This window comes from Urocampus carinirostris, chromosome 15 (assembly GCF_059441175.1).
Source record: "Urocampus carinirostris isolate Australia breed hairy pipefish chromosome 15, RoL_Ucar_1.0, whole genome shotgun sequence".
Lineage (NCBI taxonomy): Eukaryota > Metazoa > Chordata > Actinopteri > Syngnathiformes > Syngnathidae > Urocampus > Urocampus carinirostris.
In genome coordinates this window covers 5,427,149-5,445,673 of record NC_142363.1, presented here as the reverse complement: position 1 = coordinate 5,445,673, position 18,525 = coordinate 5,427,149, and the positions used below count along the sequence as shown (strand labels likewise).

Sequence of the window (18,525 nt, the reverse complement as noted above, 5' to 3'; positions counted from 1 at the left end):
TATTCCTTGCAGCCCCCATCCCTATCCAGGCTGTTTTTTGGGGTAGCGGTTTGCTCCCCCACGTAAAACTGGTTTCCATGGTTACCAGAAGCAGGGTAAGCCTTCTGATCGGTCTACAGCACCTTCATCATCTGGTTTCCGTTGTTTATGAGTGTAAAGCGTCATCGAGCTCTTCAGAGATGACCTCAGTATTGAAAGGCAGCAGCATTTGTGTGACAAAAATGATACAAAATTTTAAATACCTTGGTTTCACTTAGTGACTTTATGTAATATCCTTTGCTTTTGTGACATATAAAAGGATTCATATACAAAAGTCAATTCCATTGAAGTTGGGAAAAAGTTTAAAATGTCAGTAAAATTAGAATAGAATGACTTGCAAACCTTTTCTAACCCATATTTAAATGAATACACCACAAAGACAAGATTATCCATGTTCAAACTCATAAACTTTATTTCCATAAGCAAATAATGATAAACTTAGAATTTTATAATTGCAACAAGTGCCAAAGTAGTTGGGAAAGGGGCTTCTTCACCATTGTGTTACATCACCTTTCCTTTTAATAACACTCAATAAACGTTTAGGAAGTGAGGAGACTAGTTGTTGAATCGTTGATAGTGGAATCCTTTCCCATTCTTGCTTTATGTACAGCTTCAGCTGTTCAACAGTCCGGGGTCTCCTTTGTCTTATTCTGCGCTTTATAATGCGCCACACATTTTCAATGGGAGACAGGTCAGGACTGCAGGCAGGCCAGTCAAGCACCCGCACCCTCTTACTACGAAGCCACGCTGTCGTGAGACGTGCAGTGTGTGGCTTGGCATTATCCTGCTGGAAGAAGCAAGGGCGCCCATGGTAAAGATTCTGTTTGGATGGCAACATACTTTGTTCCAAAACCTGAATGTACTTTTCTGCATTAATGGTGCCTTCACAGATGTGCAGGTTACCCATTCCTTGGCCACTCATGCACCCCCATACCATCACAGATGCTGGCTTTTGCACTTTGCGTGCATAACAGTCTGGGTGGTTCTGTTCTTCTTTGGACCGGAGGACACGACGTCCACAATTTCCAAACACAATTTGGAAAACTGACTCATCAGACCACAGAACACTTTTCCACTTTGTATCAGTCCATTTTAGATGGGCTCGGGCCCAGAGAACCCTGCGGCGTTTCTGGATGTTGTTGATGAATGGCTTACGCTTTGCAACATAAAGTTTTAACCCACACTTACGGATATAGCGTCGAACTGTATTGACTGACAGTGGTTTTCCAAAGTGTTCCTGAGCCCATGTGGTGATGTCCTTTACACATTGATGTCGGTTCTTAATGCAGTACCGCTTGAGGGCTCGGAGGTCACGGGCATTCAATAATGGTTTACGGCCATGCCGTTTACGCACAGTGATTTCTCCAGATTCCCTGAACCTTTTCACAATATTATGGACGGTAGATGATGATATCCCTAAATTCCTTGCAATTGTACTTTGAGGAATGTTGTTTTTAAACTGTTCAACAATTTGCTCACGCAGTTGTTCACAAAGAGGTGAACCTCGCCCCATCCTTGCATGTGAATGACTTAGCTTGTTCGGGTCTCCCTTTTTTATACCCAGTAACAACTCTCACCTGTTGCTAATTCATCTGTTCACCTGCAAATAGTTGGTTGATTTCCATTCATCCACTTTCTGAGTAGTTATTGACACCTGTCCCAACTATTTTGGCACGTGTTGCTGTCATCAAATTACAGAGTTGATGATTTTCTCCCAAAACAATAAAGTTTATGAGTGAAGACAATAAATATGTTGTCTTTGCTGTGCATTCATTTAAATATGGGTTGAAAAGAATTTGCAATTTACTTGGATCAATTTTTATTTGCAATTAACACACTTTCCCAACTTCATTGGAATTGAGTTTTGTACAAAGATCCCTCGGTTTTTGCAGTTAATAAGGACCAGAACCATTCGCGAAAGTGGAAATCCGCAAAGTAGCGTCGCACATTCATAAAAGCCCCCAAAGGGTTAAACTTACCTCGAGATTATGTCACTACCGACTGAGAGTATACGACTGTAACAAAAAACAAAAGCAATTATAGATCTGCAATTAATATGACACATAATAGCAGTTGATTGAATGGTTTTATTGTCCTTATACAAAAGTAAAGCAAAATTGGAGGGCTTCTCCTTTTAGTGTAAGAAAGCAATCTAGAGAGAGGCTGGCTACCTGCGCATTGGGTGTCCTTGAATGAAGACAGATTTCCGCGATGATTGAGATAAGACCTTCCCAAATGTAGACGTTTGCAACGAGATGTGGCTCCAATTCATACATTTCATGGCAGGATACAGTGTCCACAGAGTTGGCTTCGGAGCGTAGTTAGTATAGCCATTAGCAGTAGGCCGGACTAGCAGCACCGCTCTTACCTTTTCCCAGACGCCGCTTAAGTAATTTCTGGAACCCAATAATAATCCTCGACTTTACTTAAAATCCTATTAAATTGATTGACTTTTATTAAATGTAACAAGCCGCTAAAAGCTGATTCAAAGATGTTGACTTCGCTTGCCCGGCTGTTTGACTGACAGCATATAGCAGCCTATTATGGCTGCGCACACAGACAGTCACACCCACCCAACACAGAGCGTCCTCGCAAATCTCTACCTGCTGACACAATGCACGATATAACAACATTAATGACAACAAGACATAATAAATTAATTTAAAAATCCTCGAAGGAGTGAACCAGCAATAACCAAGGCGCAAAGTAGCGAGGGGTCTCTGTATTTTGTATCTATATTCAAATTACTTATGTATTTAAAGAATAAATAACTAGCTGGATGGAAAAAATTAAAATGCTTACTTAAAACAATGAAGGAATCAATGATTTTAAATAACTAACCTATCCATCTATCTACCTTGGTCATATCCCTCAAGAGGGGTGACCGACAGCAAGACAAACACGTACAATAACAAAGAAAATAAAAGGGAAATAAAATAGCAAAAAAACACACACAAAAATGTTTGGACCATGGCCAACCCAATTGCCCAAACACCCAAACAAGTTAGGCAGCTCGGCACCTAAGTTGGTCATGCTTTCGTCCCTCCAGATAAAATGGGACACCAGAAAGCCGCCATGTCACTCGGGTCAGGGTGACACAACACATTCAACTAACCTAAATACATAAATAGAGCAGTTTCATTAAAAATACATTAATAGATAAAAAATAAGATGGTTCCAATAAAAATACATAAGAACCTAATAACCCGACTAACTAGTAGCAGGCACTAAATACTTTCTTGTAATTATTTTTTTTCTATTTATCCTTACATTATTCCGTCCCACTCTTCTCCTCCAAGTCTCCACTATGAACAATACAAGAGATTAAATATTGGTGAAGAAAAGAAATATTGAGGGAAAAATCCCTGAATCAAAGTTTAACTGTGAGCCTCAGGAAAGAACCCCAACCTTCCAGCTAAGGCACACTCTCTATGTCATTAATCTACTAGTCCGGCCCTGACAGAATGGTTTTGATACCGTGTGGCCCGTGGTCTAAAATAGGGGTGTCAAACTCAATTATACAGAGGGCCAGAACTCAAACCACACCTTTGGGCGCGGGCCGAATAGGATAAATATTTATTGAATACACTAAAACTTTTTGAAAAATAATAACATAAAAAGAAAGAAAATTAAAACAGTCAGGAATATTATTCCAGAACTAGACAATTCCCGTGGCAATTGTAAGAGTTGTGATGGATCTGGAATATGATACCGGGATGTATATATAACCCCGGTTGTTGGAATTATGAGTTAGCATAAAGTTTTTAACTCAGAGAGATGTATCTGTCATTTTTTATTTGGTTCTCTGGGGGGAATAAAATTATGACTCACAACACGTGGTAAGCTTTCTCTACTGGCTTTGATCTCTTTGATCTCTGGCAAAACTAACATAAAATGCTACAGAAACAAAATGAAAATAAATCCAAACAGCTTGCCCTATATCATTTTTGCCGTTCCATGTATTCCAAGCCTGCAAAAAATTTAGTAATTTTATTCATATTTAGTTTCTTTTGTCTTTTATTAGCATATTTGGTATTGGAGTAATCCAAAAGTAATTGAAAGTAATCCAGTTAAAGTAACCCTACCCAACCCTGTAATTCATTAACATGTAGCAGTAACATAATTTGTAAACATGAAGTCGTTAGCATGTAGACATTAGTATAATTTGTAAGCATGAAGTAGTTAGCATCTAGCCGTTAGCATGAAGTGTTAACATGTGGCCGTGAGCATAATTTATCAGGATGTAGCTTTTAGCATAATTTGTTGATTTTGAACTGTTAACAAGTATCCATTAGCATAATTTTTAAAACAGTAGCAGTTAGCATGTAGTCATTAGCATAATCATACAAATTCAAAATATGAAAAAAACGGAATGATAAATACAATTTGTGCTTTTCACTTTGGGAATTTGCTTTGGTGAAAAACATCTTGATCTTCTTTAACCTTTCAACATTATGTATCTTTTCTCTGGATTCAAGCTTTTCAGCTTACTCTGAAGTTTTATCTTGTAGTGCCGTTTACATTAAATTCCTTTATTACGGCCACAAAACCTCCAGAAATAAGACACACGGGTGTCAGTTAACATAATTTTCTCGGCCATTTTGGTTTTTAGCATCCGTGTATGGTTTGAAAGTTTTCAGTGTTTCATAGACCCGGGCCATTAAAGTAGATGGATATAAAATGATTTCACGGGCCGGATATAATTGTACGCCGGGCCGGATGTGGCCCACGGGCCGTGAGTTTGACACCTGTGGTCTAAAATGAGTTTGACACCCCTGCATTGGAGAATCTTGATTGACTGGGTCAACATTCATTGTGCAGTACTATAACCATACAGAAACATCTTGTAGTAACTGCATCAGATGAATAAATGATGACCTAATATTCTGTTAGCTGAAGAAATAACTCTTTAGTGCTGTCGCTTGAGTGCTTTGGGACATAAACTGAAGTGCTGCAACCGCAGCGGCGGCAACCTTGCCATTACTCAGGGGAAGATATACTCAACATGACAGCAGTGTTGTTAATCAGCCTTCGTTTCACATTAACTGCATTGCTTATCTCTCGGAAAAAATTCCTCCTCGCAGCTGTATGGACCCGGTGACATATACAGTAAAATGGATCATTACGAAAGTCATGTTTACGCTGCCGTAACACAAGCAAATTTCCATTGAATCTGTTTTGCATCAATCCCTTGCTTTTAAAACTTGTTACCTTGTTTAAAGAAAGCATTTTTCATACTGTTAGCAAAACCATACATCACATTGCAGCAACACAGCAGTAACACAGCATTAACAGGGCACTAAAAAGCCTCTTTGCAAAAAAGACCAGGTTGACATTTGGTTCACAGGGAGTCCTTGGGGACAAGAGTGACACGAAGGTCGTTAAATTGTCTTGTGCGTGCTATGAATGCAACATACATGCCTTAGAATGAATTACTTCCTAATCAAAAAATGACCACGAATGAGCTTGTTAAATGCCACCAACAAGCACCAAGCTTGTATGTCATGAAACAAAAAAAAAAAAACAAAAAAAAAAACACTCATTTGACCCCATTTTAAAGTTACGTGCACCACTGGTGCTAATTACCATCATAATTGTTCTCTCTCATCTCTCAAATATTTTTACTGTGCTATCCATTTTTCATTTTCCTTGTTTTTTTATTTTCTTTAACGTTTACTATTCTTGTTTGGCGGGCCGGATTCAAAAGTTAATTGGCTGTGTGCGGGCTCCGGGCTGTAGTTTGTCCATGCCTGGGCTATACAGATTGAGAAATAATTCAAAGTGAATATGCCTGTTTCAGGGTAAAACTGCTTCTACCGTAACATTTGACATACCTCTCACTGTAGATTACCTTGTCAACAATCAGTAGTCATTATGTATTTAATGTTGACAGTACAGTAGTGGCAATGTAGGCCAGTTGTGTTCAGTGGTAGGCGGTTAGGGCCTGCTATGCTTTCTCTGTTGGCCTAAAAAATAACAGAAACATGTGATGTTAATTAGATTTTGACCATGAATTCACGGTTCACGGATCCCTTAACTGCAGGGGTCGTCAGAGCACCAATGAGGATGCAACTCTGGTCAGCTTTCTCCACTGTTGACGGTTCCTGGCCTGTTCTTGAGTCATGACAAAGTTGGCACCAGTCCATTCCTTAATCTCATCTCTCATCTCATTAGCCGTACCGCTTATCCTCATTAGGGTCGCGGGGGGGCTGGAGCCCATCCCAGCCATCTCTGGGCATTGGGCAGGGGACACCCTGAACTGGTTGCCAGTCAATCGCAGGGCACACAGGGACAGACAACTCATTCACAGCTAGGGACAATTTGGACCGGCCAATTCACCTGAAATGCATGTTTTTGGAACGTGGGAGGAAACCGGAGTGCCCGGAGGAAACCCACGCAAGCACGGGGAGAACACACAAACTCCGCACAGGAAGTCTGGAGCTGGATTTGAACCCACGACAGGTTCCCACGACATGAACTGTGCCGCACAAGCGCTAACCACTGCGCCGCCGTGCTGCCCCCATTCCTTAATGTTGTCTGCTAAGTTATTTTTTAGTCTTCCTTTCTTTACCTGCCCTCTTGGACTGTGCGTTCGAGAATGATCTTTGCCAGTACTGATGATCTGTTCTTCTTTTGCTGTAGCATTGCATCTCCATGGCCTGGATTTTTTTCTCCAGTTTTGCTGTGGGAATCCATGTCTCGCAAGCGTAGAGGAAGATGCAGTAACCACAGCTTGCATGATTTGGTTGCCACACTACGGGTTGATATTGCTCGCCGATATTCCAAGTGCTGTTCGCAGACTGTTTTATTGCTCCGACCCGTGTAAAATTATAGGGAACATTGCTAAGGAGGTAGCCAGATAGCTAGCTAAACGAACGGCACATTTTTTGCTCATTCGCTTTAAAATGGAATTTTTCCTGTAAAATAAATCAATAAAAATATGAATACATAAATGTGTCTAATACGCGATTAGATTCTAATTCTTCGCTCTTAATTGCTTAAAAATAGTTATCTATACTTGAATAGATTTTTCCCCATGAACTGGAGTTTATTTCTTTGAATTTGTAAAATGACAATTTATAGTGCTATTACTGTGTTATTACTATATTATTTCTAGATTAATTATTATATAAAAGGGTTAGTTAAATAGACTCAGTCAGCTAGTTAAAAAAAATCATTTTACTAGAAAATCACAATGATCCAGCAACTGTTTTCAGAAAAGGTCTGCAGGCACCTCAGCTTTCTTTAGGAGGCACCAAGGGCACCATGTTGGAGACCCCTGCTGTAGATAATATCCACGTTCTCTATGTTAGTTTGTTCACTTTGTTTTCTCCAACTTTTCCCTTTCCAACTTCTAGCTGCGACCCTGCATAAGACGAATGATGCATCTATGTTATACTGCTCAGAGTGTTGACGACAACTTCACACAGACAGTGCGTAAATTAGGTCGCTGACAAAACCATCCGTAGCTCATGCTCTCGCCCTTGGACTAATGTTGACCTGTAATAAAACGCAGTGACCTTAGAAAATAGTTGAAACCTGTCGTAGTAGATTTTTGTGGTTTGCGGGCCCTCCCGTGTTTCCAGATTTATTGTACAGCGGTAATATTCAAAGGTTTTGGTGGCTGATTGATCTTTACGTGACTGGAATTGTGGATCTGAGAGTAGCCAATGGTATGCTGTGATTGATAGTCCAATTAAGTAGAGTTTAATAACCAGGGCATAGACAGGCTGAATAGTCTTGGCAGCAATTCATCACTAGGTGCGAGTGTGAATGTATGTGCGGGGTGCAAGAAATCTGAGGTTTTGCGTGTCAGCACCTCCTTACTCCCCAGGAAGCAGACTAATTTATGACTAAACTTTCTTCGGGCTTTTGTTAGACATTTACTATCTAGGCTCTCAGTGCTACCTGAGTTTTTGTGACTTAACAGCTCAACAATGCCATGGTCTCTGGTAACTGAATTGTGAAAACTCTTCAAGCAAAAATGTTAGACTCTTGGTATGTCAGCTTTAGTTCGACGAATCCTAGGAACATAACCAAGAACAAGTACGGCAAAACCCTCTTTTGCGGCTTGCCTAAAGCGTATCTCGGTGCGTGCAAAGCATGGAAATTCGGCCGCTCCCTGAACGCTAAATGTAGAGACGCAAGAAATGTTTTGTATTCTGCAGTGTTTTTTTCTGCAGTCCAAAGGAGAGGTACTACCCTGATGCTGGCCGTTAAAAAATAGGAGGCTTGTATTCCAACTTGCAATGTCATCAATTGGCTCCCTGTCTAGCATGGAGCTATCACATGAATGTATTTCAAATTAGTTCATGGATCTCGCACTGTAAACCATGGCCCACTGTGTTTCATTGAAATCATTTCAATAGATATTAAACATTCACAAACAAATGGATACATAAAAACTACACTCAATGCCACACATTGTTTTTAATCTTAAAACTGAAGTATATACAGTGGCCCTTCTACATATGAGCTACTTCAGATAAGGGAAATCCCAGATATGAGATGTCTTTTGTGCAAAGATTTTTGCCCAACATCCATCCATCCATTTTCTACCACTTATCCGGCCGGGGTCAGGTCGCAGGGGCAACAGCAGGGAAGCCCAGACCTCCCTTTCTCCACCCACTCCATCCAGCTTCTCCCATATATCCCGAGGCGTTCCCAGGCCAGCCTAGAGCTGCACCTAGAAATTAAGTCCATAAAAGTTATGAACAGAACCCGTGACAAAAGGCAGCCTTGACAGAGTCAGACTCCCACTGAAAAGGAATCCGACTTACTGCCATCAATGCGGACTTGTATATTGTATATTGTATTCTTTTTGCTTTATTATTGTATTGTTCTCAGCGCAGGGATGCTGCTGGAAATGTGAATTTCCCTGCTGGGATGAATAAAGTATCTATCTATCTGGACAAAAAAAATTAAAGACAATTTTACTTTATTAAAATGTTTTAACTTGTAATTGTTTAAACTCTGGACACTGGGTATAGAGGAACTGTTACAGCCCTGATAAGTGCAGTACCCCATACTCCCGGAGCGCCCTCCCAGATGGCTCCCAGAGCAACCCGGTCAAATGCCTAGAAGTCCACAAAACACATGTAGGCCTGATAGGCAAACTCTCATGCACATTGAAAATTAAAATTGTTCAGAGTGGTTTGCTGGCATTTTAACCTGTATACAGTTTTTTTGTGGGATTTCATCATAAGAAATCTCAATAAAGAACATACATAGTTTAATGAGCTTCCTTTTAAAGGATTTCTGAGCGACCTCCTGCCAAATCAGGGAAAGTTGGTGTGACAACATGACTGCGCTCGGCATTAAGGGTTGGAATTGGGGGTGTTTGGTCACCTAATGACTCCCAACACAGCAGTTGGGTCTAAAGACCCGGCGCCGATCGAAGGCGACGAGTCACTTCGATAGATTCGCGTGACAAAATGATTTCCTGTAGATATCATGTTGATGGTTGATACTGGCTGAATAATAATTAAAAAAAAAAAAGTAAACTTTATTTAAAAGTGCCCTATATTTTCTGGACTGAACCGTTACTTCTCCAGTTTTGCCTCAGCTTCACATGTACCTAAAATAAGATCCAATCCCCTGACTTCAGAAATCTCCATATAAAATCGTGAAAAGAGCCATAAATGGCTCGCGAGCCACAGGTTCCTCACCCCTGCGATAGAAGATCAGTATAGTTAAACTCCAACTAATTAACCTAACTTGATGTGACTTGTAAAATAGGCCTTGTTATTGCTCTATGTTAGCCTAGCTTCATTTTCTTCTGCTAAAGCAGAGTTTTCATATACACTAGGCTTTTGTTCCTACACACTTATAAGTCCTATGTCATTTATCCGACACATTATTGGAATTAAATCCATAGGGAAATGGGTTACTGCTCCCTTCCATTATGTGGACTAGCTGTGTGGTAACTGAATCTAAGCTCCAAAGGTTAACGTTACCATGACTAGAGCCCTTTGGACAACAGCTAACAGGTAAGCTTTGATTGTTGAATAAAAAGTAAGGTTTCAAATGATTTATTATTTTTATCAATTAGGATTTCGTTGTCCATCGGAAATAATTGTGCTTTTAATTGTCCCTCGTATCACCCAACTCCAATAATAATGATTTAGCACAGTAGACATCGTACATTTTTATTAGTTCAACTGATGTACTTGCTCACATAGGCATTGATGGATGGTGTTATTAAGAGGGAAGTACATTTTGAATTTGGGAGTTTAACACAGCAGAAAAGCAGATCCGCCGCATTGGATTGATGAAGTTCTGAGAATTGTTTCCAATTCGGAGTTAGCGGAACATTTCTGTTGCCCTTTACGTAGGCTGTTATTTATTTGTTTGATCACAGGTAGTCTGGCCCAATCGCCCTCTTCGTCGTCTTCCTCACTGGAATCGTGGCACAGGAGCCGCCCTCGACCACGTCACAGATCGCGTTTTTCTGCCAGGCAGACACAAGAAAATATTTCTCAGGCTCCCTGGGCCACATCTGTACCTGGCTTCTGCTCCTCTTCCGCCGTGTCTGCAAATACTACTGCAGGTACAAATTATTTGATCACATCTGTGCCGTATTTTCAGCACTAGAAGGCACACCGGATTATAAGACGCTCCTGAAAAAGTATTTTGTGATATTTTTTCTTACATAGTCAAGTCAAGTCACATTAATTTGTATAGCCCTATATCACAAAATGTCTCAAAAGACTGCACGGGTTGCAATGCACCAATATATAGAAGACGCACTAGACATGGAATTGAAACTACTGTAAGGTAGAGGTTGTTCGTTGTCGGAGACGGCGAAAATCACTTTTGCGAGGTCTTCAAGTGTCACGGTTGTCCAATGCCCTCACTTGGCCCCGCCCGTTTGGCGACAGCTGCGGCTCGTTGCCTGATTGACCTCCCTCCTATTTAAACTCAGTGCTCTCATTCACTCCTTGTCAGACTGTCAACGAACCTCTGCATTTGCAAGACTTGTGTTTTGACTCTGTCCGGTTTCTTGCTCGTGTATCCAGTATCTGATATTGATCTCGTCTGTCTCCTCCTGCACGGGATCCTGCTCCAGTCTCCAGAATCCGATATCGATCCCGCCTGTCTCGTCTTGTCCGGTATCTTGCTCCAGTGTCCGATATTGACCCCGTCTGTCTCGTCCTGTCCGGTGTCTTGCTTCTGTCTCCAGTGTCCGGTATCGATCCCGTCTGTCTCCTCCTGTCCAATATCTTGCTACATTCTCCAGTATCCAATAGCGATCCCACCTGTCTCGTCCTGTCTGGTCTCTTGCTCCCGTCTCCAGTATCCAGTATCGATCCCGTCTGTCTTTTCCTGTCCGGTATTTTGCTCCAGTTTCTAGAACCCGATATCGATCCCGCCTGTCTCGTCCTGTCCGGTATCTTGCTCCAGTGTCCGGTATCGACCCCGTCTGTCTCGTCCTACCCGGTATCTTGCTCCAGTCTTCAGTATCCGATATCAATCCCGCCTGTCTCGTCCTGTCAGGTATATTGCTCCAGTATCCGGTATCGATCACGACTGTCCCGTCCGGTTTCTACCCGTGTGTCCTGTATCGATCCCATCTTTTCTGTCCGGCCTTGATCCGACTGACCCGTCAGGTTTCTACCCGTGTGCCCTGTATCGATCCCATCTGTTCTGTCCAGCCTTGATCTTGTCTGCCTCTGACTTCTCTGTTTTACTTCTTTGGCCTAGCGATCAGCGCATCCCTGGCGTTTGTGTTCACGCGCATGACTGCCCCATTCCTGTAAAATAAAGCTAGTGTGAAAACGTTACGCATCTGGGTCCTTCTCCTGTTCGGGTTCTGATATCAAGGTAGCGTGCATGCTGCACACATCGACGCCGAGCTTTGTGTTGTCGGAGATGGCCAAAATCACAACTCTTCCCCACAAATAAAAACGTGAAAATTTGGGTTTTTGTCAGGCTAGGTTGCTCAAATCGATCTGTTGGCTTTTAATGGGTTTGGGCTTTTATACCCTCAGGTCTACTGTAAAGGGCTAGGTATGCACAAACAACAATTGTGGTCAGCAAAAAAAATGTATCGACTGGTCAATAACTGCACAAATATGGTAGTGCATTTCCAATTTTGTACACATATAAGGCACACCGGTTTATAAGGTGCACCTTCAAAATTCAGGCTAATTTGGAGGTTTTGGGTAGGCCTTGTCGTCTGAAAAATACAATATTATAAATATACAAATAAAACATTATTTAGTTCATTATCTAACCACTTATCCTCATGAGGGTCTGGGGCCGGGGTGGGCGGTCATTTTTGGATTAAAATTTGGATTTTTTTTTGTATTCACCGATGCAGTCTGCAATCTGCTACTTTGGCAATACAGGAATATCCAATGTTTCTTTTTGCTTTTCTTGCCTTTTTGTAAGCATACCAATTGTGCAAACAATAAAAATTGTCCCTTTTAATAGCAGCAACGATCTTCATTTATGAATAAACATGTTGACATGTATATTTTATATTTCTCTTTTGAATATATAAATAGACCATTTAATTAAATTGGTTTTAAAACAATCTGAATTAAAGCAAAGTTATAGCTCGGTCGCCTTGGGGTAGGGCGCCCGCCCTGAGACTGGGAGATCGCTGGTTCACGCCTCGGCCGGGTCATACCTAAGACTTACAACATTGGTACTCATTGCCTCCCTGCTTGGCGCTCGGCATTAGAGGTTGGAAATGGGAGGTTTGGTCACCTAATGACTCCCAACATATTAGTTGGGTTGGGCGAGGGGGCTGGGAATCCCCTCCTTTCATTCTATTTTTAACATTTGGCGGGCTAGATGAAAAATTCTACGGGCCGCATTTGGCCCGCGGGCTGTAGTTAGCCCAAAAAGGCTAACTTCAGACAACGTTAAAGACACAGGCTGGACTGGTTCTCACCCTCATAGAATGCACAAAATAGAAGTTAACATATACAATTTTGAAAGAAGCATCTTTTTGCTCACTTATCTTTTTAGATTGCTAAGAAAAACACAAAAACATAGATTTTCATGCGCTCCGTTACACAAGCAATTATATTTATTAAAACAAAAGTGCTTTTTTTTAAAAAAAATTTTTTTTAACCAAACTGACTAAAGTGGAATTGATTTTGCCATTCCTTTTCTATTTTGTTCAATATTCCTTTCTGTTTCTTTGATAATACCCTACTTGTCACGAACCAGGGCAGGAAAAAGAATTGAGAACCCAATAGCGTAACATACTCACAGTTTATTAGGGTGACGAGTAATGCGCGCACACTTGATCCGGGGATCGATGGTTGCGGAAGTGGTATGAAATCTGAACAAAAGAGTGGTCAAAATCAAACAGATCAGGCTGAAAATAAAACAGGATCAAACACAGGCAAATTCACAGAACTAGGCATTTCACACAGATTTTAACAGGAGTTACGCAGAAGTTTCACAGACGCTCTGACAACTAACGGCTCAAAGGACCGCGTTTAAGTACTCCCAGGGAGCAATCTGTCAATGCGTTTCAGCTGGTGTCAGTAGGCGGGGCCAATTGGGCGCCGTGGCAACCGTGACAGAACCTGGCGCCACACAGTGGAGACAAATTGGGTGCCATGCCAACCATGACACTACTCTTAATTTTCCTAACACATATTCACTGTTTTCAGACTTTCTTTTTTTTTTCAAGTTTAGTTTGTATTTCGAGTCACTTTTAATAATTCGGATGATAAAATGTTTTTGGGACATTCACTTCACTTTGAAACAACACACACACACACACACACACAAACTCTTAAAATGAGCAGATTTTTTTTTTTTTCTCCCCTGAATGATTTAGTATTCTTCTGTGCATCATCAATGACAATTCCAAAAATCCAATTTGCCCTTGGATCCTATCATGTTTCTGTCTGTGGCCTGTGATTTAAACGATTGCAATTTGCTTAACAAGAACCTTTTTGACCTTTTCCATTCCAGGCTATCAAGGCCAAACTCCTTCAACTAATAGCTCTGTGTATGGGGTCCCTGAATTCCGCCCGGGGGATCGGGTGCTAGTCGTCGGCCAGAGAACCGGTGTTGTACATTTTTACGGAAAGACCAGCTTTGCTCCAGGTCAGGATTGATCTGATTGTACACCTTCCTCACTTTTTTTCTTGAAATTATTTTTGACTGAATTTTAGGCAGAACGAAATTAACTTAGAACAATATCACAATAAATTGGGCCTATTAGTGGACCAGTCCGTAAGGGCAGTAATTTAAAGAGATTGGGCTTTTCTTTTTTTTATCCATCCATCCTTTATCTGCACCGCTTATGGTCAATAGCCATCTTCAGTCAGTGAGCAGGGACACCCTTATTTGGTTGCCAGCCAGTCGCAGGACACACAGAGACGGACAACTAACTTGCTCATTCACAACTAGGGACAATTGGAACCGGCCAATTAACCTGACATGCATGTTTTTGGAATGTGGGAGTGAACGGGAGTGCCCGGAGAAACCCAAGCCGGCATGGGGAGAACATGCAAACTCCGCACAAGAATGACGGTAGCTGGATTTTCACACATGATCTCAGAACGGTGCCGTGCTAACCACTCAACCACCGTGCCGTCTGGCACACATTAATCCAGGGGTATATGCCTCGGGAGCCATATATGGCTCTTTTCATGAGTACATATGGCTCCGAATTAAAATGTAACTATTGCACATCTCTCTGTGGCGTTCCAAAGTCAAGTGATTTCGGTCCATATAAAGCCGAAGCATCTTAATGCAGAAGTTCAATAAGAATCCATTTCAACTGATAAATAAAAAAGCTGGCAAACAACTTTGATTGGGTGAGCAGCACAGGTGGGCGGATCCCTGCACACAGCGCAAGACACTTCCGTCTCTCTCTCTTGCTCAGTGCAGTCTACACAGAAAGTGAATATGATGATATGCTTATTGTTTGCAGTAATTTGTGACATTTTTACAAAAGAACTTTGCATGCACATTGTTTTGAAACCGTTATTAACGACAAATTTCATGGAAAAAAATTGCCTCAACACTCTTAACTGAAGGTGGAAGACTAATTGTAAATAGCATATTTACATTGATTTGGGGCACAGGATTGGGCATTACTATCATTTCATACATTTGATTAAATCATCAAATGACACACAGTGAAATAAAATAATTGGCTTTGGTCTAGAGAGCGTGTTTGGCAGTTTTTTCAATTTTGTCTGAAAATATATGATGTGGCTCTCTCAATTTCTTTTTAAAACATTCTTTGCTTTTATGGCTCTTTGGGTCAAAAAGGTTCCTGACCCCTGTATTAATCAATTAAATATAACTGTATGACGATTAATTTGAACCATTTGGGTATAAGCTTTCGAAATAACTTCAGTATGTCATCAATAAATAATGTCTATCTGTCCCAGTTTGCTTGCTGTAAATTCCAGACTACAAACCGTCTTTAAACAAATAAAGGCAAAAAAGAACGACGAGGGAAACAATTCTTTGTTGAATTTGACTTAGCGTTTATCTATATCTTTCAAAACAACTTTCTTTTCTCCATTCTCTCACATTTGTTTCTGGCACTGTGAGTAAAAATAGTGTCATAATGAGACAAAATCAAATGATTTATGGTATGTCATAGGTACCACTGGTGGTCTAGTGGTTAAGTGTCAGAACTCTCATTGATATATGCGATTTTGGTCAGTGTGATTTTTGATCGATCAATCATTGCACAAATACAGTAATGTACCGTAAAACCTCACGTAGTAACATACAGGTATAAATGCTGTATGCACTGTTAGGAAATAAATATTACAAATGTAACGTTTACCAAATTGTTCGAATTAGTTATCTGACTCCTTTAACCAAACATAACCTTCATTCACCTAACAATGCATGCTCGTTTCTTTTTGTGAAAAGACGGACAAGAGACCGGCATTTCCACGCGGGGGCAGTTTTAATTTCTTAAAGTATTTAACTAAGTGAATTCCATCGAATTAGCCGAATTATTGTCGCTCGCGTCTTCGTCGAGCCTTTTCTCTCGTTTGTCCCTCTCTATCTTCGATCTTCTGAAGTTCTTCTTTCGACCCACGTCTCTCTCCCAAGCTGGCGTGTCTGCTCCTCCAATGGACGGGCCAGAGACTCCCCACGTGGACTCCACCTCGTCTCCTCGATGTCTGGACCCCGAGCGATTATCAAATCAGTGCCTGGCCTTCTCCGTCAGAGTCCTGTTATCAACAGAACTAAACAAAACTTTCACATTCGGAACGGCGTGACCTGTCATCGAACTTAAAAATCTTCATTGCATTCAATAAATGTAACTTGTATAAAATCCTTTATAGTAAAATGTATAAAATCCTTCAGCATGCATTTTCAATTTTTATTCACTGTATTTTGTAGCAGACTTTCACATTTCTGTCCAATTTTTAGGTGCGCGTTATAGACCCCTCGTGTTTGTAAACAAGTGACAAAGCAAAGCTTGCATGCACATTGTTCATGTCAGTCTATACCAGCATATTGAGAGGAAAAAAACATGGATCCATGATCTCAAATAAGCACAAGGTTGTCAGGGGGTGTGGCAACAGAACTGCTGAGGAGTACATCTTTAGAGGGAGACTTGCGAAGGAAACTAGAGAGGGGGTCTTTAAGTAAAGAAAAATCTCCAAGGGGAGATTTTTGGGGCTACCTCAAAGAAATATGGTTCAATTGGAAAATCATTAGCTAAGGAGGGAACTGAAGTAGGTAGTTGAAGCGGCTGGTCTTTGAGTGGGTGAACTTGGAACGAGGAAGGAATGGAAGAAGGAGGTCGTGTGGGAGAAGCTAGTTGTTTTTGTATAGGTAAACCACTTTCACTATACAATTGCAATATACCATGTAGAAGCACTCAGTATTGCATTGGTTTCCAATGTGCCGCTTGTGGGCACCAGGGATCCCCATAAGACAAACTGAGTAGCCCGCGGACCCATTCTAAAAATGCTTATGGGTCATTGTGAATTTTTGTGTTTTTTTATTTTTTAAGAAATTTGATTTCTAACTCGCATGAGGTTTATATGTTGACTGAGACTTTTTTAACCTGCAATTATTACAAACTGGTAATAACATAGTATTAACATGCTATTTAAGAAATGTGTATCTTACTGGTAGCCGATGTTCCCTCTAATCTTCCACGGGTCTGAGCGTTCACACAAAGTCGGGGAGCAACACTTGATACAACAGTGAGCAACAGCAATCCCAAGTGTGACAACTAAATCAATATCAAATATGTCCAAAATTTGACATCAAGTTACATTTTGCTGAGTTTCCGGCAATGCAAAATCATTTTTCACTTTTGAATGAATTGACTCGTGTACTATTACCTAGATTGTTCGGCCTACTAACGTCATTTGTTTTTACAATTCTTTCACAAGATTTCCATTTATTTTATTCCTAGTATTTTTTGTCGCATATTAGTAACATTTTTGGTGGCTTATTTAGTCTGTTGCAAGATACAGAACTGTATTTAATTCCATTTTTAGTGGAAGTACAATGTTGGCAACAATATTAACTTGATATAATTGGAAATTATTTGAATGCAACACAAACGTTTTCCTCTTTTTCCCAGTTTTTTTTTCTCCTTTTTAAAAAATTCCTTTTAAAAAACTTTTTTTGTTTTTTTTGTTCTCTATATCCTTTTCCCTTTCTTTCTTTCTTTCTTTCTTTTTTTCTGGCTTTTCTTCTGATTTTTTTCCTGCTCTTTTTTTCTCTTTTTTTCTTAGCTTTTCACTACTTTTCCATTTTTGTATTTTTTTTCTTTTTTGCTTTATTTCCACCCCCCCTTCCTTTAAGCCATTTTTTGCATAATTTTATATAATATTTGTTCATGTTGGGATCAAAGAAGCAAAACAACCTGAAGAGCCATTTGGGACCCGAAAGAGGCGGTTCTTTTTAGTAAGCCGAGCCGAAGAAGCCAGTTTTCGAGAAACTCTACTTACTCAACTTTGTTCTACTTCGACCTTGACTTTAAAATACCACATATAGTCACAGCGTGAGGGGTACCCGTGTAATTTTACCTTCATGCACTGTAACTTTGAATTAATTCGCTTCTTAATTAGCAAGTTTGAGTCCTGATTTTTGTGAGCTGACTAGATTTTCTTGTGCGCAGAAAAGCTCTGGGTAGTGTGCAATTGCGCACACACGCAGCTTAGAGGGAACATTGCTGGTAGCCCTTCACGCGAATCTAACAAAAAAAGTAGCTTTCAGTGAAGCATAGTACAGTGTAAATGACGTTTTTTTGACCCAGACCAAGCCCATAGTATACTTGTTTTCAACAGAAATTCAAAATATTGGGTATTCTATTTAAAAAAAAATTCTATTGGAGCCAAGTACAAGTGTGTTTTTGACTGAGATGGCTCGCAATGTTAGCAAAGTTGTTTCGGCAGACTAAGGTGACTCCGCTTTTCGGTGCAGATGACAAAATCTTGGGTGGAGGCTGTCAAGTTGTTTGCTCTGCTATAAAACTTGCCGTGGCTAATCCTGGCACTTGTCGAGCGTGATACT

At 40.6% G+C, this 18,525-nt stretch overlaps 1 protein-coding gene across 3 annotated transcripts in view; it reads left to right on the top strand.

Moving 5' to 3' along the window:
• LOC148351376 (CAP-Gly domain-containing linker protein 4) overlaps positions 1-18,525 on the top strand; it is an 81,578-nt gene that overhangs the window by 42,209 nt on the left and 20,844 nt on the right. For all 3 annotated transcript variants that reach the window (XM_088353796.1, XM_088353797.1, XM_088353795.1), the window contains exons 10-11: positions 10,400-10,588; positions 13,981-14,115. In XM_088353796.1, the coding sequence (XP_088209922.1) occupies positions 10,400-10,588; positions 13,981-14,115 (324 nt within the window). The remainder of the gene's footprint in view (positions 1-10,399; positions 10,589-13,980; positions 14,116-18,525) is intronic.